This window comes from Aspergillus nomiae (assembly GCF_001204775.2).
Source record: "Aspergillus nomiae NRRL 13137 chromosome Unknown contig00102, whole genome shotgun sequence".
NCBI classification, from domain to species: domain Eukaryota; kingdom Fungi; phylum Ascomycota; class Eurotiomycetes; order Eurotiales; family Aspergillaceae; genus Aspergillus; species Aspergillus nomiae.
The window spans coordinates 1-22,684 of record NW_015378157.1 but is presented as its reverse complement, the minus strand read 5'-3'; the positions used below and the strand labels follow the sequence as shown (position 1 = coordinate 22,684).

Here is a 22,684-nt window from a genome sequence, read left to right as displayed (position 1 = left end):
TGGAGCGAAGGATATCAGGCCCCATAATGCTAGTCCTCTAGACTCGTGCTTGGGGGGCCTAACACAACCTTGGGAACGCTTTGGGGGCCTTTTTTGGCCAGCAGAGCCTCTCGATAGTATATAGGTAACAATCTGAAAACAGAAATGGAAAGACTAGTCCGAAATCGAATGCATTATCTCTATTATTAGACTGGATTTTTTCTTTTCCCAACAACAAAAGAAAGGTAAACCGTGAAGCGACACGGCAAGCATCGGCCTTTCTAAACCATCCATAGCCGAGACCGAGATACCCAACTAGAATCTACGCCGGACGTATTATTAGCAAGAAAGACACGTCGTATTAACAACCCTGGTCTTTCTTCGCCTCTTCCCCCTTCTCCTCTTCATCAGACACCAGGTGGAAGTTACCACAGTTGATCCTTTTGTTATCAGGCAGGTGTATAACGACCGAGCGATTACCGAAAAAGGCGACAGTATCTTTCACATTCGAAAGGAAGAAGTCCCTGTACAAGACGTCGAAGTCGCCATCGGCAGTCCACACAGGTCCATGTTTTCCACTTATGTCCCCGACTTGGCATGTCTCAGGCACGGTGGTATTGCAGGGAGGCTGGTCACCGCGCAAGTAAGGGTCTAGGTGTCCACCTGTGGAGTAGCAGTTGCCATCTTCGGGCACCGGCTTGTCGTGAATGTGGTAGTCTACGTTTAACACGCGTCAGTCTTATTGTTAGTGAATCCAAACCCAGAATGTACGAACTTAAAAATGTATCTTTCGGAACTCCAGTAAGAGTAACACGAAAATGGATTCCAATTCCATCATCAGCACCATAGGCAGTATATTTTCCTCGAACAGTGCTGTTGTCTTTGTCCTGGAAAACCGCCTCGTACACGGTTTGAGGTTGGTTGTCTTTGATGACAGGGGCGTCAAGGGCAATTGCGGATGAAACGAAAAGTGCCAGGGTTGCGCCTGCGGCGAGGAATTTGGATAGCATTTTTGTTCGAAATATGATCAAGACGGAGTGCACCTGTTTCTTCACAAATGGGGCAGAGCTGTTTAATGTATGGCAAGCTGGAGATTGCCAGGAGGCTGTGGGAAGAGATGAAGGGTTAATATTAGGCAAACAAGTGTAACAAACAATGTTCGGGATACGAGACAGCGCCCAGGCCGATCTGAATCTTATATAGGACAAGGCTGTGCTTCTTTGTAATGTAAGAGCGCGCTCGTGTTGCCATCAAGCAACCAAGGAAGGCTCTTTCTTTCCTCAGACAACTCATCCGTAGTTCATTCTCCAATCTGTGTCATGATGCCTTTATAATTGGTCATCGGAGGAAGGGCCAACCCATGCCGCAAGTGCATTGTTTTTATTCCGATCATTTCATCTCGTTACACAAGGAGGTCTCCTTTGCAAAAACAATTTCATTTCGTTTGCGCTGACCCACGTGAGCATCAGCAGTCACCTGTCAATCACCTGTCGAGCAGGTGACTCCCGTTGTTGGTTCGATTTCCATCTCTTGGGTCCTTCGCTGTCAATCCAGGTTCTTTATGCAACTGAACTGCCGTCAAAACTTGTCAGCATAAAATTACACCCAACAAACAACCAACAAAACCCGCGGGACGAGCCAAACAATGCCAGGATTGCCATCTCTTTGTGGCTTGCATTAGCACATCAATAACACTCAATCATTCTTTGCCATGTACGGAGGCCCCCCACTTCAGCGGCTGCGACAAGTAGTAACTTTGGAGGCGGTTACAGTCACCTAATCTGGCAGGCAACGGTACGCAAGGAAACACCAGTCAAGAACTACTGAAAGGGGGAATTCATGCGATTCTCAAACTGCGAATGATTCAGCTTTTCTACCTCCTGGACCACTTTCGGCAAACCTACCATTGGCCCCTCTCGGCTACTTTTGTTCCGGGGTATTTCTTCATACCCCACATCTTATCGTCCCTCCGGACTTCTGCCGACTTGGGTTCTATGATTCTATCGGACTTCGCTCCAGCTGTGCAATTCCCCCTCGAAGATAGCGCAGGTCCTTCCTATCTCGGTCCAGTTTCCCTCGGATTCTGTAGCGATGCTGTATAAAGAGGACCTTCTGACCAGGCTTCTGCCAGGATCGCGTCGTAGAACACGATTCCATCAGGCCCTTATATTACCTGAACCCGAAGCGTCTTTCGTTCCCTAGAGCGGAGATTTTGCGGTTGTGGAGCCGATTCTAGTTTCACAATGTCTCTTGCTCAAAATCATTACGTTATCAAGCTCCCTGTGACGCCTTCGAGGACTAGATCCCTAGAACCTCGTGCGATTGCCCAACAATGGATCGCGAATCTAGAAGTTCTCCTGAAACGTGGAGACTTTGCGCAACTCCCAGAGCTCTTCCACCAGGAGTCCTGGTGGAGAGACATGCTAGCCTTGGAATGGGACCTTCGTACGATTCAAAACTGCAGCAACATTGAAGACTACGTTCGCCGTCATCAACCAAAGTCTCAGCTTTCAGCCTTCCGTCTGCAGCATGAGGGCAAGTTTCAGCCCACATTCGACAGGCCAGTGGACGGCCTAAGCTGGATATCTTCCATGTTCTTTTTTGAGACCCGTGTCGGACGTGGAGCCGGCGTTCTTCGTCTCACGCAAAACGACGCCGGAGCATGGAAAGCATACTCAATCTACACTTCGCTACAGGAATTTAAAGATTTCGAAGAGCCTCTCGGATCAAAAAGGCCAGAAGGAACTATCGAAACAATGCCGGGAGGTCTCAGTCAAGGAAACTGGCTAGAAAGACGTCAAAGACAACAAGAGTTCATAGATGAAGATCCTACTACACTTGTTGTTGGCGCCGGTGAGTATATTCACCTATATCTAACTCTTAGTATGGATGTAGCTGACACAATGCTATAGGTCAAGCTGGTCTTAATATGGGTTCCCGGCTTCAATCCCTCGGTGTATCCTGCCTGATAGTCGACCGGAATGAGAGGATCGGCGACAACTGGAGAAAGCGCTACAGAGTAAGCCCCGATTTCGGTAAAGCTACGTAGTGTAAGAACTCTGCTAATAATGTCTTACTCCAGACTCTGGTAACCCACGATCCGGCGGAGTTCACTCACATGGCGTACCTTCCTTTCCCAAAGAACTGGCCGCAATTCACCCCTAAAGACAAGCTCGGCGACTGGTTCGAAGCATATGCTAGCATCATGGAGCTGAACGTGTGGCTCCGGACCAGCATCAAATCCGCGGTATATGATGACGCAAAAGCACAATGGACAGTGGTTGTAACCCGAGGTGATGGGTCCGAGCGAACCCTCCATCCACGCCATCTTATCTGGTGCACCGGTCACTCTGGCGAACCAAAGGTTCCGACTTTCCCAGGACAATCCCAGTTCAAGGGGCAGGTATACCATGGTAGCCAACACGATGACGCATCCAAGCATGACGTTAGAGGGAAGAAGGTTGTCGTTGTCGGTACCGGGAACAGCGGACATGACATTGCTCAGAACTTCTACGAGAACGGCGCACAGGTAACCATGCTCCAAAGAAGTGGAACATACGTCATCACAGCAGAGAAGGGTGTCTTCATGATGCACGAAGGCCTCCACGAAGATAACGGGTATGGATCCCCTCAGAAGCTAGAAAGGATCATCACACTAACGTCGGAAATCCCAACAGACCACCAACAGAAGAAGCCGACATCATGGCAGAAAGCTTACCATACCCAGTCCAATTCGCACTCGCCGTCCACTTCACAAAGAGAGCATACGCCGCAGAAAGAGATATACTGGAGGGCCTCCAAAAGGCAGGTTTCGAGCTCGACTTCGGCGTAGACGGCGCCGGCATCTCCCGCGCATATATGACCCGAGGCGGAGGCTACTACATTGACGTCGGATGCAGCCCGCTCATCGCCGACGGCAAGATCAAAGTCAAGCGTAGTCCCGAGGGAATCACCGGGTTCAATGAGAGCAGTCTGATTCTGAAAGACGGCAGCGCTCTTGAAGCAGACATCGTCGTCCTTGCTACGGGATACGATAACATGCGGACCACCGTCCGCAAAATCCTGGGTGATACAGTCGCAGACCGGTGCAAGGATGTCTGGGATCTTGATGAGGAAGGAGAGGTCAATGCGGTACGTTGTATTGTTCATCATACGCTCATGCTTACCCTCTCCCTCCCATTCCTCTCAGTATGCACACTATCAACAAACTTGGCAATACTAACAGCAATACAGATGTGGCGACCCAGCGGCCACCCGGGCTTCTGGTTCCATGGAGGAAACCTAGCCCTATGCCGTATCTATTCTAAATTCCTGACTCTGCAGATCAAGGCTATAGAAGCGGGCTTGGTATCCCAGGGACAGGATCAAGCCCAGTCGAAATTGTAGAATGTGATGCTTTAGTGGCATAGATCTAGACCTTAAGAGATATGAACAGAGTAATGGGGTATGACATTTTCCAATTTTCACTATACTACCATAATAATCCATCCAGGGGATTACGATTGACTCTCGAGAGATGCATGACGTACGGATAGACAAGCACATAGCACACATCTATATTGAAAAAGACACATCTAAATCTAGGCCCAGAGGTACGGATACAAATCTCCATCTTCAAGGCCAATTCATGCAAGTTCATTCATATACAGGTATAGATCAATACCTAAGCAATCAAGAACGCCCCTTTTCGCCCACAAAACCAGATACGTCACACATATACACAAGAAGATCGTTGAAAAAACATAAAGCCACACATATCTTATCTTGAATCATTAGAGAAGTCAAAGCCAAAGTGCAGCTATAAAGGTGCATGCCCTACTCGCCTTCCTTGGCACCGTCGTCGATTATCATTTCCACATCCTTGACAGGATGGAGAAGCATAGGAGGAAGACACATTCTGCCTTCACCGGCTAGTTCAGCCAGCTCACCACCGTCGTTGTCGACCTTGTAGCCCAGCCAGCGTCTCCAGAGGTTCGGCGAGAATCCGGCCGAGTAGAACCACGTAGTGCCCCTGAAGTTGTGCTCGCGGTCTCCGAAAATGGATGTTCTGGCACCGCCCGATGCGCCGTTGCGGCCTGCATTGAACACGGACTCGAGGTATTTAGTCGGCCATCTCCGGTCGATATAGACAGAATGGGGCACGTAGACTGCCTTGAACCCGTGGTGTAAGGCGGTGGTGGCAGGCCACATCTCGGAAAACATACTGTGGCGTTTGTGAACCATCTCCTGGTGCATGGTGTGCAACAGTTTGCGCGAGAGTCTGGACGCGGTGATAATAGCCGCACGACGTGGGGGCATGCCGTTATCCTTGTTGTATCCTGTCACGTCGTCGCGGAGGAGCCAGCTTGTTCCTTCGGGGTCGTAGAGAGGGTTGAAAACGATCAAGTCCGCTTCCTCATCGACCCCCCAGTCGTACCGATCCTTGTCCATCGTGGTCGGTGGGATTCCTTCTCCCTCAACTTCAAGGATATCGCGTTCGTCAGGCCGGTCCGGACCCCAGACAGCTTTATCTCCCTGTTGATGAAGACGAGCTTTATCTCCTGAGGACTGGTCCTGCCCGGGTCGGGGCGCACTCCATAAGTTGTTAGGGCTGTTGGTCCCAATCTCAGTCTGCACCCGTACCATGTGTTTGAAATCTTCCCAGGTTCCATGGACATCAGGGACATAAAAGCGAGCATTCCTTTCCCACAGCTCCTTCCGTGGCTGCGCCCGGGCCCAGCTCGCAACCTTGTCGAAGAGATGATACCAGTGACCAGTGTAGCGCGCATCCATCTCCCAGTTCCAATAGTAGTCATATTCCGGATGCTGCTGTGCAAAATACTGCGTGGGCATGTGGGTGCTGCGGTATACGCCATGAATGGGTAGCCCCCGGGTCATGTTTCTTCCAGTCCGGAGTATAGAAGGGACATCTGTCGCTCCGACCAAAGAGTACCCATGCCGCGGAATTCTTCTGGCAGGGCATCCTTTAGCACCCGTTCGTACGTCTCATCATCAGACCAGATTTGGAGATTCTCATCTTTGACATGCACTAGAAAGTGAATCGTGTACTCTCCACCGGAAAGCAGAGAGAGTTCGGAGATCAACGATCGCAGATACAATATATCCTCCGGAGTATAGTGAAAGTCATGCCACGTCCGTATAATCACCGCTGTTCGAGGCAAGCGCCCTGTCCCCGCTTGAGGCAGCTCAGGGTCGACAGGAGCAGCCTCATGAGGTTTGTCATTTGAGTCTCGAGCACCGATTGGCATAGACAGGAAGCGATTCGAACGCGGCTGTGGGAGGTCTTTGAAGCGATGACCATTTGCTACCAGGCACCGATTCTGAGCGGCAGCCCAGTCGACTTTGCGAAAGTCCACTGGTGGATATTCATCCCAGACATGTTCCGCGCCTTCTCGATGGCCTTCCAAGCCAGCACCAATGCCACCTTTCCTGACACTATATCCTAACCCATAGGGACCTAAGCGGCCAAAGCGATCAAAGCAGACATCATCCCGAATGCCTATCTCTTCATTTGAGCCCATGACGGCTTCTGGAAACCCACGAGGCACACCAGGATAGGAATGAACCAGGGGAATACGCATTGTTTCTTTTTCGTCTAAGAAGCATTCCCGTTTCTCGCCGTATTTTGCAATGTATTCCGGTGAGGTGTAGTTGGGGTACGGATCGAAAGCTAGACTAGAAATGGGCAGAGCCTCATCCCGAGCTTGGAGGCCTGTTGCATTCGCTTCGGCATCGCCCCCCAGTCCCATCACATCTGGGTTGTCACCTGGGTATTCAGGTACCTGCCTTTACGCGGCACCAGGGACCGCAGCCCACCATGATATCGTTTTAGAAAAGGGAAACTCTCCCACTGGGGCGGTTTTGGGGTTGTCTTTGGAACTTCGAGGGGGACCTGGGTAACGGAGGATCTGATTGTGAATCGAAAGAGGGTAAGGATGAAGAGTACGAGCGCGATGAACAACCCAAAGCACAGTCGCCTCATGATCCGATTGGGCACGCGATAGAACCCCGTCACGGGCCGGGGACGGCGGCGTGCGGGACTGTCTAGCATGGGTTGATAGGAAGCAGCGGAGGAGGTCACAGAGTCGTCACCACTATCTGAGTCGAACGAGCTGTGGCTATGTTGTCGGTGGTGTTTAGGCCGGAAGGGCTGTTTTTCGACATCTATCACCGCGTCTCGGCTGTTGTACGCGGAGGCATGCCTCCTCGTCTTACCTGTCATGATTGAGAGGAACCGGTGGACATCGGACGGAATGCTGAATACGTCACCGTGCGGTCGGTAGAATGGTCAGTGTGGGACGGCGTTGACGTCTCACCGGAATGGGAGAGAGTATATCTTCCTCGGAGTGAACTATATATACGTAGAGAATAAGCATTGCGAGAAGCATGAAGAAGAGACAATTTAGGTTCCCGCTACAGAGACATACATACCCAGAGATCAGGATGCGACACTATCGATCAGTGGCGTTCAATGTTTGGACGGCCGCAACGGATGCGGGGAAGGAATGGAAGAGTTCTGGCAGTTCGACCGTCGGCGGTGACCAAGTCGATGGATATCAATTGATTTGCATCAAGTTGGGATTCAAAACTCAGGCGAACAAGACATAGGAAAACAAAACAGCGACCCCAGCAACTACTAGTATTGCAATCCAATCCAATCGGCGTTGCCCAAGGGATATCCCACGCTTACGCACGCTAATGCGGGCCAGACCGGCTTGGCAGGTGTGAACCGATGGAAAGAATCGAGTCAGGCACGTCCAGTACAATCATGGGGATGAAAGCTGCAAGGATGAAGAAATGTCTATAGGATTGAGAGTTTCCTCCCGATCGACTTTTTTTAAGTATTCCAAGTTCCTTCTGGTTGATGCTGCTTCCGGAAGGCGTTTGCCCCGTTGCTCAATCCGGATTAGCAAGGGTCCTAAACAGGACGGGACTATTCCCTTTTCATCCCTTCGCTACCTTGACTTGGAAGTTGAACAAAGAGAACGAAGCTTCACTCTGGTCGACTCCTTTCGGTCATGTCCAGGTCTCTTGAGCAGCTGCTGCATTGGGGAGACACGTGAGATCATAACGGTGCAAGTATATCACTCCGTGGGCCGTACATCAATTCCTCTACTCTGGATAAGACACCAGTACAGGTCATCTGTTGATATTCTGCGTCAATAGCATAAATCCATAGTGAGTGCTACGTACTATACTTACCGTCGACACACCAAGTTATATTCATAAGAGGGACGACCAAAGACTCCATTACAGAAGGAACACTTCCCTGCAGACACCACCCGCCGTATCTTCGGGCGAAGAAAATGTGCAACCAAGAACAGTAGCACAAACGTCGTTAAGAGTCTGGGTCACGGTATTAATGCTTCCCTGGTCTCTTGGAAGAGTTGCGGTATGACGAAAATAGATCCATTCATATCACCCGCCCTAGTATTCCAGCCAACATAGTGTTACAACCGAATCCGAGTGGATATTAAACCACAAATATAGATCGGCTCAACTCGAGTGCCGTTGCTTGACTGACCTATAGCCCGGACGCGCCTTCACGATTCCTAACATGACCTGCAAATAAAGTCGGGAGCTTCAGATCTCTGGGCGTCTACTACCCAATCATTAAAGTTATTCTCATTGAAAGTGAGCATTTTTTCAACTGTCGATAGATCACCAAGCCACGAGGGATTGTTTTAAAGGAATGACACGTATTCACACCGTCACACGCGGGGGTCAAAGATAGGCTTGGCTTGTCGGTGATGAGTTGCCTCGTATGCAGGAAGATAGCAGGGCGCCTAACGATCAATGGCGGTCGAAACGTAACAGGCGTCGCTGAAGGGGAGAAATGAGTCCGCAAGGGATTCCCAGCAATAGCGAAAAGAGGTCACTGTCTTGTAAGCAATAGTATAGTATCGTGTCATCATATAGAGCTACCGAGAAGGCCATCAGAAGATGATTCCGCTGCCTTTAAATGGGGAGGAAACTTTGGAGGTCGCTTACCATTTCCGGCCATGCGCTAGGAGTGGTACTTCGCGACTCTATGACGCCGTTCAGAGGGCCCACATCTCGCTCAGTCCCCACAGTAGCTTTCAACAAGTCTCGACCAAGGACATCTCTCAACTTGCTGAACGTGACAAGTCAGTTACTAGTAGCATGCCGTTTCGTGGTCATGTGGTTGTCCCCAATCCTGCTGACATCAGATTGACGGAATGCCATTGGATACAATTGTAGTTCCTTGCGCAAAGCTCCAGGTCGCCCAAGGTTGAACTCTATAATAGACCTGTATATAAGTCATGTCCATGTCGGAAGGTTATCCACGTTTCATGCTTGACCGATATCCTTGGGAATATCACGGCCGGCATGATTGGGCCGGTTTTATTTAGAAACAAAGTCGTGGCACGTGTGACCTAAACAACGAACACATATGCAGGAGAAAGCCAGCTTTCGAGTCCAGGGTCAGTTATTGTTCTACCTCACTGCTACACTGCATCGTCGATCCCCAGTACCACTACTACTACTACTATTACTACTACTCACCCAACAACTAGGATAGACAGCCAAAAGCAAACATGGTATGTACCATTCCCTGCGAGACACATCCCCCAGTGTATATAGCCCTCTCCTAGTGAATACCCAAACCAAACTAAGATCTCCAGGAAAGTGGTTTCTCCCCGCTAGCAATTCCAACCCCAGTGGAAGCCACAGCCAAATTCAACCTCCCTCTAGATATCCTCCTCCCACTCCTCCTCTTCCCAACCATCTTTCTAGCCCACCACATCCGACAAGACTACCATGCCTACCTAGCTCTAGGCCCTGGGGGAGTACCCTCAACCCCAGCAGGGTACCTCCAGATCTGCATCCTGCGGCCCTTCGCCGTCCGGAACCCCCTGGCACCACCTTCCCTCCCGTGCACTCTCCTCCCCCAAGAAGGCTATCTCAAAAGCCGCAATCTCCCAGACCGCTCCGGGCCCCGTCCTAAAGTAGTCGGCATCGTGCCGCACCGACAAACGACCCAGAGGGCGAGTGCAGAAATGTACGCAGCGCTGACGAAGGAAATCCACGGCCTCGTCAATGCCTACCCCTCCGTACTTTACACAGGCACATCATGCTTCGAGAAGCATAGTACAGGAATCTTCTGTAAGCTTGGCCCGGCTGCGTTGTCACGTCAAGCGCAGGAGCAGCAACGGAAGCGGCTCACCTGTAACGGCGAGGTCTGCCATGCGCATCCGATTGACGGGAGCTTGCATCTCACGCTACACCCGGCGGATGTGCGGCTTGTGCTGGAGAAAGGCTGGGGTGAGAGACACCCGATTGCTCGAGAGAATTGGTGGTGGTGGAGGCGCTCCGTGCCGTCCGGGTTTGTCATGATCTATGCTCCGAGGACTGAAGAAGAGCGGAGATGTGTAGTGGAGATCATTCGCGCCGCAGCATGGTGGGTGCGAGGGGAAGCATTGCCTAACGATTTGCCAGAGTAACGTATTCCTATCTGGGGAGATGGGTGCATGAGAATGAGTAGAAACGAACCAGGAAGACTTTCACGTGCAAACGTTTGCTATGCTTGTTTGAGAAGCATTTGAAAGGGATCAGAACTAGATCGATGCAGTTGGAGAATAGCAAGAGCCTACAGGCCACAAAATCTACATTTTCAGTTAAACAGATAAAATGCGTCGACATACATATGACGTCTGGAGCGTAAACCCGTTCTCCGTGATCATGAATATCAAGTCTTGACTGCAAGTGAACACAAGGAGACCAAAAAAGAAATGAAAGATATGAGGTTTCAGGGCACAAAAGGAGTATTTCGTTAGGATCGACGCCGGGATGAAAGAGAACAATAAAAGCTAAATAGCATAGAAGAATGAAGAGCCGTTAGAGAACATACAAGCACCACCAAGTAGCATATCCCATCCCTACGCGAGGTGTCTTTTCCGGTTCGGCCCCCATCCATCATCCCCAACTCCCAGTCACACATCCAGGTATTCTTCCGCTCATCGCATTATAACAATTTAATCACGGTTCGATTTCCGCAAAGCATCGGCGAGCCACTCGAGACCCTCGTACAGACCGTCACCGGTGGTAGCGCAGGTAGATTGGATGTACTACACATATAGACATTAGAAGTTGGTTCAACCTCTGGAGATCCAGGGGACCGAGGCAGACTTACCCAAGGGCGACGAGTGAGACTTTGCAGACCAAGCTGCTGGGTAATCTCGGCGGGGCTCATGGCATTCTAGAGAGAAAGAGCGTTAACATCCGCGCCCCACCAATGTCCAGGACAACCAAAGTAATATCATACCGGCAAATCTTGCTTGTTAGCGAAAACAAGGAGAAGAGCATCACGGAGTTCATCCTCGTTCAACATGCGCTGCAACTCTTCCCGAGCCTCGACAATACGATCGCGATCGTTGCTATCGACGACGAAGATAATACCCTGAGTGTTCTGGAAGTAGTGTCTCCAGAGAGGACGGATCTTGTCCTGACCACCGACATCCCACACGGTAAACTGAATGTTCTTGTATTCGACAGTCTCGACGTTGAAACCTTCACAACGGATGGCAACATGTCAGCAATCCCATCCAACTATACACCCCGCGCGGCGATGAGGTACCAAGCCAACTGGCGGAGAGCGGCCCCGGAGGATAAGGGGAGGGTGACTGACCGATTGTGGGGATGGTGGTGACGATTTCACCCAACTTCAGCTTATACAGGATGGTGGTCTTTCCGGCTGCGTCAAGACCAACCATCAGAATTCGCATCTCCTTTCTGCCCCATAGGCGGTCGAACAACTTGGAGAAGGTGAGACCCATGATGGCGGTGGCGAAAAGGGATTCTCAAAGGTCTGGGAATAATGCGATGTTAGATGGAATGAGACCAGTTACGCTGCAAATGAAATAGATGTCGCTCGGTCGTCTGAGAATTGAACCAGAGGAACTCGGTAGAAGTAGGGTTGAAAACTTGAAATCAGAAGACGGCGAATGGGGAGATGTGGTTGAACGAGGGGCGTGATCACGTCTCGGAATGCACAGTGGCCAGACGGGCAAATAATCAGGGGGGGAGAAAGAAGGCCACACAGGAACACCCAAGGCACAAGGGGGAAACAAAGAGATACAGGGAAATAAAAAAAGGAGAGCAAAAAATTCTAGGGAGAAAAGAATAGGAATGGCTTACCAAGGGTATGAAGGTGAGTAAATGGTGAGAATCACAGATCGAGATATGGCGGGAAGGGAGAATCGAGTCAAACGGGTAGAGACGACGAAGACAAGTCCCAAACGCTGTTTCGTTAGTTAGTATGGAGCGCCGGCGGACCACTGTTTTTGTCCAAGTTGGAAATTTTGGGTGCCAAAGTGCCAGGTCGAGAAATTCAGCCGCCGGCGTAGCTTCCGTCACTAACGAAAACCCGACTAGAACCACAACAATCCTATTCTGTTAAGATTTATTACAAGTAGGACTGGAAAATCAAATGAGGACCATAAGGGGGGAGGTTAGGAAATATGACTCTAAGAGAATATCGATATCAATTTGTTAATATAATTAAATTCTCCAAAAAAAATTTGATAAATATATTAAGATCCTCTGTTCTATTATAAATTTCATTCATCAACACTCATCTTATATAAATTACATGAATCTGATTGCCTAGACACTTCAGAATACCTCTGCCACGAAGAGGACACGGTGTTTCCCACTGCTACTCGTAATCAACACCGTACCGTACCTTTGGTTTAGTCCCATTCACCTAAGGTTATCTCGTCTGATTTCTTCTTCCTTCCACTGCCACTTTATTTCTTCCCCCCCTCCTTTGCCCCCCCCAAAAAAAAGAGGTCCAGACACCACCCCGTTTCCACTCGGTTTCCAGCCTTCTGATAGGTTCCCGACGAGTTTTGAGGTCTCCCCGTCCCAGTGGATCTCTTGTCGGTGGCTCTCTCGTGCTCTCTTGACAAAGAATTGCGTATCTATCGTTGATGATAATCCAGACCCCTCCCGCATATGGTAGGCGGTTTATCAAACCCACAAGGGATCACTGGGAATACTACGCGTCCTGTTTCTCATCTAGAGAGAGGGAGTATTATTTCTATACAACCACATTGCTTTATTTCTATAACGACAAGTAATCTTTTCAGGTGCCGCCACTTTGGTACATTTGACATGTGACCGCTTATAGTTCATGCTGGCACAGAATGTACCGAGTACATCTTACTGTAGTGCTTTATGTACACAGTACGGAGTCTAGTAGCGGTCAGGATCCGGACCGGGAAAACTTTCATCAGTGACCAGAATTGCTTATTAATCACCGCCCACTCATGATCTTTCAGATAAGCTTATTCCAAACGAAGTAGATATAGTTATGCTTTCTGATATATCACCTGGATACTATGCAATGCGTCTGAAATTCAACCTTCCCTCTGCTTTTTACTAGGTTTATATTGAATTTACGATTTGTTATGTATCCCGCGAGAAATACAATTCATTACCCAGTTTAAACCGTCTGAAAGATGAAAGGGAGCCTAATCCTACAGGAACACCTTGTACATATGGCACAGCAATTGACTCAACATGGTTTGATTATGGCTTGGAATCGAAGCCCAGATAAACATCATTTTCGGAACGCTAATTCATGCGAGTTACTGGCAGGCCCCACTCGAGTGTGGGGTTCACAATCATTCCACAAAGTTGATACAGCGAGAATGACAGGTAGACGGCCTAGAGCTTGTATGAACGTGCTCCAATCTCCCAGGGGAAGGTAACTGCCGAGTCCGTTTCCTGGCAATTTCCGAGATTTCTTGTGGTTGGATCGATTTAAGCTTAAATCATCTAGCTCCCCGTTGACGAAGTATACCCTTCATCATATCGTTTCGTGCCATATCCAAAGGAGTACTACCGGTGTCCGAGATTGCATTGATGTCGGCGCCATAATCAAGCAATAGCTGAACAATCTTCGCATGACCATTGCCGACAGCCCAATGAAGCGCCGTCCAATGAAATAGAGTTCTCATGGACGGGTTTGCTCCCTGTTCTAACATTCGCTTCACATCGTCGTAGTACCCACCAGCAGCAGCACTATAAAGAGGGAACTCCCCTCTAGCGTCCAGAACGTTCAGGCCTGACGCCTGCCCATTTGAACAATGCGTCTGATGTGAAGACTTCCTTGTATATGAACGTGTCAGAGTCATATCCCGGCAGAGTTCGTCCCCATGTCCGGCTGAAATCGACCGTTGTGTTTCTAAGTCCCGAAGCTTGCGAGTTGAATCCTGCTGTCTGGACTCGAACTGTTTCCTAAGGTTCCTCATTTCCTCCACGCAACTCTTTTGGGTTCGACTAAGATCTTCTCGAAGCTGGTTGACGTCTTTTAACGCAACTTGCAGCTGTTGGTAGAGGCTCGCCTTCTCATCCGCTGCCCTCTGTTGCACCTCCTGCAGTTGTCGAGCAGAAGTCTCCTTCGAAGCCTGAAGCTCTGCTTCCAGGCGTTCCATGCGCTTATCCTTCTCGTTGATTATGCTAAGCAATTCTTCAACGGTCGGCGTCGGCATCGCATCGTCATCAACGGAGTCCTCAACAAGACCTGCGTCCGCAATCCCGCTGACAACATCCCAAATGATATCGCGATAGCTCTGCCCATCACTCGAGTCCAAAACCCGACATATAGAAGCAACAGAACCATACACCGCATTCAGCTTAGCCTCCGTACGAACCCCCTCGTCCTGGGTCCGCAGAAGATCCCAGAACGTCGTCGCAAAGACGATATGATCCGCAGAAGCAGATCGAAGCAACCCCTGAAAGACAGACAGATTCTCGCTTGCATTCTGCGTCACATTCGTGTCCGTTATATCATGGAGATACACGATCCCATCAACGGCAGAATCTGTTCGTCCGGACTTCCGCGCTACGGCGCTGTTAATGCCCTCCACCAGCTCGGCGACAGGGATATCTGACGTCGGGGTATCAAGCAGCCATAGATCTCTGTCGTTGACTTCACCTTTGAAGATACGGGTTGACAAAAGATCACCTTTGTTCCTGGGATTGCGGGCGTCCGGGATAACGCCTGTTACTTGTTCGATGAAGACATCTCGCTCTGGTCCCCCCAGGCCCAGTAAGGCTATTACTGTGGGCTTTGGTTGCTTTGTTGGTCTAAAGCGTGGCCTGGTGCTTTCTGTCAGTTTGGCGTTTCCTATTTTTAGTGCGGGGAACCTCAACATTTTTCTCTTGGGTTGGAGATGGATTTATGCCCAATTCCGCAACCGAGGATGGATACAAGAACGGAGATGTTCGAAAGGGAAAATAACAAGTGCTAGATTAATCGTCTGTTAAGCTCTGTGAGTAAATTTAACAGATTGTGAAGGTCGCACCATACATATATTGTCATGACTCCTGTGCTGGCTCATGATTCATCTCTAGGCTGCTGATGTGGCAAGAGCTACACCAATCTTTATATATAACTGGCCCACTATGGTTCTTTCTTGTGCAGACGGTGATACCCACATATTACATTATTTAAATAGTCAAACCACCGAGGAATCTATCTCGAGCATAATTTTAGTAGTCCTCTCCTTGATGGTTCATATTTATTTTCGTTTCTCATTGCCAGCCTTTTGCGAATTGCCGCTCTATATCTAGATGGAAGTGATTGGAGTAAAATGAAAGATCTCAGTAGTCCGATGCTATTAAGTGTTCCATGGTGCTACCGACACCATCTTCTCATTTACATCTCTGCATCAATTTTGTTATAGCACATCCCTAAATTTACATGGAATACGGCGACTGTGATAATCGAACAAAAGAAAATAACAATAATCTTAATAATTACAATGCCTTGGTTCATCCAGGCACAGAAACATAGATAGACGTCTTAAGCCACAAAGATCTGGGCATGCTCGTTGTGCTCTGGCGAAGCTGTAGCTCCTCAGCTCTTATCCAAAACGAAAAGTGGGAATGTCATTGTTTAGTCATTTAGTGACCAACTGATGAGATTTCGGATAGTCCTATTCCTCCTTTCGATTCGATATTTTGTGCTTAGAAGATCGGACAAAGGAACGGGATAGTGATTGATAGATAGTTTTGCCCTCCACGGTGTCGCTAAGGTAGCCGAACAGTGTGAGGAGCACGATGGACAAAAACATAATGACGCCGAAGCTGACCCAATATTGGTTGATTGTGTACACCCCCTTGACGTTCTTGAGCTCGGTCGAAAAGTACCCGGTCATCAAGCTGACGGGCAAAAACAGGATTGTCACTTTAGCTAGCAGAATTGTGATCCTCGTGAGCTTTTCGACAGCCTGCGAGTCTTTGAGCGCGATGAGATTGAAGTTCTGGTAGGCGGTTAGTACTTGTCTCGGGAGAATTAAAAAGCAGAATACACCTACTAGGAATGTGAGAGATTCTTTCTCCGTCAAGCAGGTGTCAATCTCAGACAAGCAGTAGAGCTTGATACGGTCGAGCAGTCTTTCAAAACGGGCCACAGCAGGTGAACTCAGCTGTACACCAACAGAGGTGTCTAAATTGCTTGAAAAACACCAACTACTCTGCAGGGTCGGCTGTCGAAGGTCCACCATCTCGTTTTCTCCGAACATAGGCCCGATGGGCAGTGGAGGACGGTTCGATTTCGCTTCGTCTCGAAGATGGCGCTGTCGTTGAAGAATCCGCATCATGATAAGTTCGTAACTCTGATAAAGCCGCTTCAAGACGGCTAATCTCCTGCCTAACCAGTGTAGCTCATTGACTAGCCCAACCACAGGCTTGCCTAGCATCTCTTCTCTCTATCAAAGTGTCAGGGTTCCTGAATAATATCCAGCTGGGGATGATTCTGAGTCTCTTACCAGTCGATCAAGAAGAACCCCGTATTGATGCTCTCGTTTTGCAACAAGTGCGTAACTGGAAACCCAATCGTCGAATATATAATAGAATAATAAACTAGGGCCATCCTCTTGTTTTATACTAGCCTGATCTGGGCCAGCACCGTGAGCAGGTCGTACGCGAATGGTCACTAATGAATCGCTCTCCGACAGGGCCGAGTGCCGCTTAGACACACCGGAAAAGATAAGTTGTACATTTCGGCGAACTATACCGAGTACCGACTTCAGCTCCCGCTCCGACGGCCTAGAAAGTCCAGGGTACGGGTTCTCTTGCATGGAAATAACAGTGCCTTCGGCGATTAACATTGGATCACAAAGTGACCGGAGGCAGCAATCATACCGTCATCACATAAGATCAACCAAGACCATAGTCGTCTCCCATCAGGGAGGCCCTGTCCATTGGGAAATTCAACGTTCGGCACTACGTACAACGAGTTGTAGCCAATACATGTATCTAAACAGCATGTCAGCAAACGTAATGTCATCAAGTTCAGTGAGGGTTGTATACATCTCGGACCGTAGTCTACGGAGCAGAAATGCCAGATTTGATTCGTGACATGCGCAAAGGTAAGGCCTCTGAATGACGCAGCCGCTTGTACCTCATCAGGATCTGACAAAGCCTTCAGTTCTTGAGCTTCTTCAAGGTCATTCTTACGGGAGACACGAAGCAACCGGTCGTCGTTCTTCTCGCGAACCCCATTTGCTAAAGGATTCGTGGATTGGGCCGGGCGAACTACCGGGTCAGTGCACATCATCCCCTGTAAACGCTCGGAGATGCCGTAGTGGCTCGTGATTGTCTGGGAGATGTCAGTCTAGTGTGAGCTCAGTGAAGCAAAGCTCGACAAACTTTGACTAAATCTTTCTGCTGCTCTGGCGACCAGATGTTACTAATACCATGGTAAGTACGCTCCAGAGCATCGCCGAGTTTAGTGTGTATCTCACATCCATCTGGTCCCAAAGAACCTTGGCTTCTAGAGTTCAGTTAGTATAAGCTCATTTACGATCAACACTATTGTATCTAGTCACATACGGCGCTGCGCAATAGTGTCGCAATATCTTCTTCTTCCAGGTCAACTGCACACCACGCATCGTCGTTTCCGAAATCTAGCACAAAGTTTCGGGTCTCTGCATCTTGCAGATAGCCTAGATAAGCACGGAATTGGGCCTCATCATCAATGTCGTGAAATTTCCCTTGGAGATTTGAGTTGCTCTTGAAGCTAGAGTAGTATTCCTTGGGGGTCTGGAGGCTGTGCGATGAAGGAAACCCAGACATGTCTCCTTAGCCTTAGCAAATACGAGCTGGTGACGACTGGTGTTTGGTTGACAAGATGGTATGCGACTGGAAGATTAAGGATATAGGAAAGAGCTAATAGATGAGTAGAGTGAACGGGAAGGAAGGGGGAAACGAAGTATAAGCGCTTTTGAGTAGGTTGCCGCGTAGGTAGTCCATGCTGCAGATACTCAGCCTCGTGCTGGAGTCGGGCGAATGACCGCGGTCATTCGTAGGCTGCCGGCCCTTAGCACTAGCAATCTTTAGCCGCCGATGTTGTCACAAACACAGCTGACACGGACACGCACTTCGATGATGTTGTTTCGGTTCCACTCAGTCAATAACAAGCTTTTAAACCCTCAAATGTGAGAACTATGTTGCATTAATACTTTCACAGGCACTCCTGACCCTCTGTTTTGATCTAACACATAGTATACTTGAACATATCCATGGACCCATTGCCCGTACCTGAGTCTTACCATATCGGGTTAGTCACGATCTTTATCACGGGGATTGAATGCGGATCTCTTATTTAAGAGTTAGCCCACCTGGCCACCTCAAAAAATAAAAAGTGTCGTCCCCCGAGCCGGAATCGAGCCGGCGACCTTCTGATTACAAGGTTATAAACTCCATTACAGTCAGACGCCATATCCAACTAGACCATCAGGGGTTTAGACGTTTTGATAAGCAGGTTAATTCCATAGATGAACTTGCGTAGCTTCCTTGCAGAAGAACGTTTCGCTCATTGGTATTTGAAACGCTGCCAGCTTAATAAGGCTGCGATTCTTAGGGCAAGACCAGTCCTAATACGGTTAGTAACATCCACACCCACAAGCGGAGACGCGATTTTCTTTGCGGCGGGCGGCGGCGCCTTTTTTACTTTCGTTCTTTGCACGATATTCAGCGCAGAGCCACACCATAAGGATTTGATTCTTTTGGAAGACTGTCGCCATCATGTCTAAGATCACAGTCGGTATGTGTTTGGATTCTATTATGATCTAGATCACCAGCTTTCAGTAACTAACCCATTTTTTTCTTTGTTACAGCCGGAGTGCGCCAGAATATCCAGCAGCTGCTGGACTACTCTCAGAATGAGAAGAAGAGAAACTTCCTCGAGACCGTCGAGCTTCAGATCGGTCTGAAGAACTACGATCCCCAGCGTGACAAGCGTTTCTCTGGCACCATCAAGCTGCCTTCCGTTCCTCGCCCCAACATGACCATCTGGTACGTGCCGTCCCGGTCGCATCGCCGTTTCGATAAAAACTTGGAGGAAAACGATGCTGGATGGAGTAGAATGAGCGAGACGAGCTGACAAGGGATGGATTATAGTATTCTTGGTGACCAGCACGATCTCGACCGTGCTAAGCACCACGGTATTGATGCCATGTCCACCGAGGATCTTAAGAAGCTTAACAAGAACAAGAAGCTCATCAAGAAGCTTGCTCGCAAGTACGATGCCTTCCTTGCTTCCGATGGTCTCATCAAGCAGATCCCCCGTCTCTTGGGTCCCGGTCTTTCCAAGGGTATGTTCACTATCTAGCGCTGCGCCCGGTGAGATTATGCAATATGCTGACAGTTTTCACAGCTGGTAAATTCCCTACCCCCATCTCTCACGCCGAGGACATGGCCAACAAGGTCACCGATGTCAAGTCCACCATCAAGTTCCAGCTTAAGAAGGTTCTCTGTCTCGGTGTTGCCGTTGGCAACGTTGGCATGACTGAGGATGAGCTGATCGCCAACGTCATGTTGGCCATCAACTACCTCGTCTCCCTCCTCAAGAAGGGCTGGCAGAACGTTGGCAGCCTTGTCCTCAAGGCTTCCATGTCTCCTCCCAAGCGTCTCTACTAAGTTATTGGCGCTCTCTGGTCACGCTGGGGATTTTTTAGGAGCTTAGAAGTGGGATTGTATATGCCATAGTTTCGGAAATCTAACTCACGACTTTGTTCCTAACCCGTTCTCCGTGTCTTTGCCGTAGCAGTAATTCTGGTGTTAGATATATAACGTAGTGTGTAAGTCTTTGGTATTTGCATTAGCCATGCCAAACGGCAATATATCTATAAATACACAGTAGCCCAAGCATGTACGCCCGTGGGATGCTCATTGCATGCCAGGCATCAAGTCCGTCTTGTCTAGAATCATTCCTCTCATGCCAATAAACTCCCGGAGGTTTTCCCACTCCTCTCCCTCTTCCTCGCCACGCATGTAAATATCCTTAAATCCCCACTGAAGTGCGACTCTGTCCAAAGCGGCTCGTTCCTCTTCCCGAAGCCAACGATGCCGCAATGGGACACCAGGCAACCATGTTACCCGCTCCATCTGATCATTGGCCGTGGTGATAGCCAGGATACCCACTGATGATACACCTCCCACGTATGCAAGACTTGCAGCGAACGCAATGCCTGTAGCCGTGCCGGGATCCATGGTATTCTGGAGCGTTGCAGCCCAGGATGCAATGGCATAGCAAGCAGCCGGTGCAGCAGCCAGCCCACCAAGCGGCACGGCCGCTTTCTTAAAGACCTTCGCGCGGGAGAACGCGGGAGCGCAGAACGTATTATCGATGATCGCAAGAACGAGAGACAGGTTCCGCTGCTCGATAGCGACATCTAGAGCCATGTTGGCGAGTTCGGTGGGGATAGCACTGTTAATGTCTTTGGGATTCGCCTTGTGGAACTTAACGGGGGAGCTATTCTCCTCCGGGACCGGCTTGTGGGCATATAGGTGAAATATCTCTGGAAAGTGTCCGGCACGCTTGAGTAAACACTGAACTTTGGTGTAGCAGGCCAGTGCTTCCGGGGAAATAAACACCTTCTCATCCGTCAGCAGCTCGTAGGTGATCTCGGAGAGAGCACTGGCTAGTCGTGGGTCCGCAATTTTCGGTGATTTGGCGCGTTTCTTCGCAGCGCTCTTTTCTTCTAGGTCAAGCAGGTTGGAGATCTCATTATCCCCTTTCTTTGTTGTGTCTTGCTCTTGGTGTGAAAGGGCTTCTGCGATCTCTTCACATCTCTGAAGGAGCCCCACAATTGCCTCGTTGGAGGGCACAGAATCCAATTGTCGGAGCTCGGCTGAATCGTGTGATATCCGTCGCAAGACATCTTCTAGATCTCGGGGCGTAGTTGTCTCGGGTGTGGTCGACACAAATCTAGAGGATATAATTTGTGTAGTAGTCCAATGGCCTTTCACGCTCTTCCTGGCCTTCCATAGCCTCACGTCTCTGTTCGAGATGGTTGGTCCGATTGATGCAAAAGATCGCGTGAACGGGGATCGTTGCCGGGGAGCCGGGGATGCGGAGGAGCGGCAGAATTGACATATCAGGGGTTGAGGTCTTGAGGCTCTTTGACCCCTTAAAGCAATGCCTTTCATGGTGAGCAGTGAAAGTCCTTTTGGCGTTGTTTTCCAGGCCGTTGAGTACAGATACGAGGACTGGCAGTCTGCCATTTGCGACACAAGGCGGAGTCTTACTGCCGCTGCAGCACCGCCACTAACTCCGGACGGACTCTCCACTATTGGGCAACTTAACTGATCCCATTCGCTTTGCTCCATCAGGCTACATTGTCTTCTCTCCATTCCAACGGACGTCATCTTTCTCCCTGAAAGAAGCGTCAAATGATCCCCTCGATTCCAGCGGATTGATCCCTCGCGATCGCTTTTCCCCCGTGATTACCGACTTCCCCTCTTTCTCCCTCAACGTTCGAAGTTATACTCTACCTTTTCTATCAACAAAATGCCTCCTCCTCCTCCACCACCTCCACCGCCGCCGCCCGGTGGCATGGGAGGACCCCCTCCCCCTCCCCCTCCAGGAGCACTCCCGAGTAGGCCATCAGGCGCGGAAGCGAAAGGCCGGGTAAGCTTATATGTTTGAAATAATGCCTGTCAGACAAACTAATCTATTTGGTAGGGTGCCCTTCTCTCGGATATCCATAAAGGTGCACGACTTAAGAAAACCGTAACCAATGACAGATCAGCGCCTCAGCTTGCCGGGGGAGGCGCGAAATCATCTGGTCCTGCTATTGCAGGTGCACCGCCCGTTCCAACCATGCCGAAACTCCCGGGTTCGGCACCACCGGTACCCGGGCAAGCAGTGAACAGACTACGAAGTGATAGCGGAGCTGGTTCAGGGGGGGACAGTGGTGCGGCTTTACCAGCAGCTCCACAGCTGGGAGGTCTCTTTGCTGGAGGTATGCCCAAGCTACGCAGCCGAGGAGGAGTTGATACTGGAGCCAATCGAGATTCGCCATATCGATCTGAATCACAAGGCTCGTCGGCACCGAAACCTCCAGTGTCGCCTGCTCCGAAGCCTCCAGGAGCTCGTCCTCCTCCACTGCCTTCTTCAGAGTCTCCTCCCGCCCCTCCTGTTAACTCATTGGTTGCTGGTCTAAAGAAGCCTCCCCCAAGGCCCGCCTCGCGGCCATCATCTACTGTCTCAAGTGCATCGGCCAGGTCGGCGTCGGATGTTCCACCACCTCGCGCACCACCACCGTTGCCAGGCTCAGCGAAGCCACCTCCACCACCTCCCGTGTCCTCTAGGAAACCATCAACTCCAGCCCCACCTCCTCCTGCACCCCCTTCTACAAGTCCAGCTGCACCACCTCCACCTCCA

General features: G+C 49.8%; 10 protein-coding genes across 10 annotated transcripts; 4 read left to right on the top strand and 6 right to left on the bottom strand.

Annotated features, from left to right (window-relative positions):
• Window positions 1–208: 208 nt before the first annotated feature.
• On the bottom strand, window positions 209–1,031 carry ANOM_004643 (putative cytosolic Cu/Zn superoxide dismutase; the record flags this gene model as incomplete). Its single annotated transcript, XM_015549900.1, has 2 exons — window positions 209–696; window positions 755–1,031. Coding segments are annotated over 2 exons (612 nt in total), but the record flags the coding sequence as incomplete, so codon positions are not given.
• A 1,191-nt stretch (window positions 1,032–2,222) lies between these two features.
• ANOM_004642 (putative flavin-binding monooxygenase) lies at window positions 2,223–4,365 on the top strand (the record flags this gene model as incomplete). The annotated part of the gene is made up of 5 exons (XM_015549899.1): window positions 2,223–2,832; window positions 2,892–2,998; window positions 3,062–3,597; window positions 3,657–4,110; window positions 4,213–4,365. The coding sequence occupies 5 exons, from the start codon at window positions 2,223–2,225 to the stop codon at window positions 4,363–4,365; spliced, it is 1,860 nt and encodes a 619-aa protein (XP_015407728.1).
• A 429-nt stretch (window positions 4,366–4,794) lies between these two features.
• ANOM_004641 (DUF3405 domain-containing protein) lies at window positions 4,795–5,811 on the bottom strand (the record flags this gene model as incomplete). The annotated part of the gene is made up of 1 exon (XM_015549898.1): window positions 4,795–5,811. The coding sequence occupies one exon, from the start codon at window positions 5,809–5,811 to the stop codon at window positions 4,795–4,797; it is 1,017 nt and encodes a 338-aa protein (XP_015407725.1).
• Window positions 5,812–5,852: 41 nt separating this feature from the next.
• On the bottom strand, window positions 5,853–7,201 carry ANOM_004640 (uncharacterized protein; the record flags this gene model as incomplete). The annotated part of the gene is made up of 2 exons (XM_015549897.1): window positions 5,853–6,745; window positions 6,796–7,201. 2 exons carry the CDS (start codon window positions 7,199–7,201, stop codon window positions 5,853–5,855), a joined length of 1,299 nt encoding a protein of 432 aa, XP_015407726.1.
• Window positions 7,202–9,228: 2,027 nt separating this feature from the next.
• ANOM_004639 (uncharacterized protein) lies at window positions 9,229–10,445 on the top strand (the record flags this gene model as incomplete). The annotated part of the gene is made up of 2 exons (XM_015549896.1): window positions 9,229–9,542; window positions 9,627–10,445. Exons 1-2 carry the CDS (start codon window positions 9,540–9,542, stop codon window positions 10,443–10,445), a joined length of 822 nt encoding a protein of 273 aa, XP_015407743.1. The 5' UTR covers window positions 9,229–9,539.
• Window positions 10,446–10,573: 128 nt separating this feature from the next.
• arfA (putative ADP-ribosylation factor) lies at window positions 10,574–12,165 on the bottom strand. Its single transcript, XM_015549895.1, has 5 exons — window positions 12,139–12,165; window positions 11,630–11,809; window positions 11,267–11,511; window positions 11,135–11,200; window positions 10,574–11,069 (listed from the first exon to the last, which is right to left on the bottom strand). Exons 2-5 carry the CDS (start codon window positions 11,775–11,777, stop codon window positions 10,977–10,979), a joined length of 552 nt encoding a protein of 183 aa, XP_015407742.1. The 5' UTR covers window positions 11,778–11,809; window positions 12,139–12,165; the 3' UTR covers window positions 10,574–10,976.
• Window positions 12,166–15,947: 3,782 nt separating this feature from the next.
• Window positions 15,948–18,090, bottom strand: ANOM_004637 (uncharacterized protein; the record flags this gene model as incomplete). Its single annotated transcript, XM_015549894.1, has 8 exons — window positions 15,948–16,274; window positions 16,329–16,721; window positions 16,782–17,107; window positions 17,158–17,271; window positions 17,326–17,614; window positions 17,665–17,704; window positions 17,760–17,788; window positions 17,848–18,090. The coding sequence occupies 8 exons, from the start codon at window positions 18,088–18,090 to the stop codon at window positions 15,948–15,950; spliced, it is 1,761 nt and encodes a 586-aa protein (XP_015407747.1).
• An 887-nt stretch (window positions 18,091–18,977) lies between these two features.
• ANOM_004636 (60S ribosomal protein uL1) lies at window positions 18,978–20,037 on the top strand. Its single transcript, XM_015549893.1, has 4 exons — window positions 18,978–19,060; window positions 19,134–19,311; window positions 19,417–19,610; window positions 19,673–20,037. The coding sequence occupies exons 1-4, from the start codon at window positions 19,042–19,044 to the stop codon at window positions 19,933–19,935; spliced, it is 654 nt and encodes a 217-aa protein (XP_015407746.1). The 5' UTR covers window positions 18,978–19,041; the 3' UTR covers window positions 19,936–20,037.
• A 147-nt stretch (window positions 20,038–20,184) lies between these two features.
• Window positions 20,185–21,447, bottom strand: ANOM_004635 (uncharacterized protein; the record flags this gene model as incomplete). Its single annotated transcript, XM_015549892.1, has 1 exon — window positions 20,185–21,447. The coding sequence occupies one exon, from the start codon at window positions 21,445–21,447 to the stop codon at window positions 20,185–20,187; it is 1,263 nt and encodes a 420-aa protein (XP_015407745.1).
• Window positions 21,448–21,808: 361 nt separating this feature from the next.
• ANOM_004634 (putative proline-rich, actin-associated protein Vrp1) lies at window positions 21,809–22,684 on the top strand (the record flags this gene model as incomplete). Its single annotated transcript, XM_015549891.1, has 2 exons — window positions 21,809–21,928; window positions 21,983–22,684. Coding segments are annotated over 2 exons (822 nt in total), but the record flags the coding sequence as incomplete, so codon positions are not given.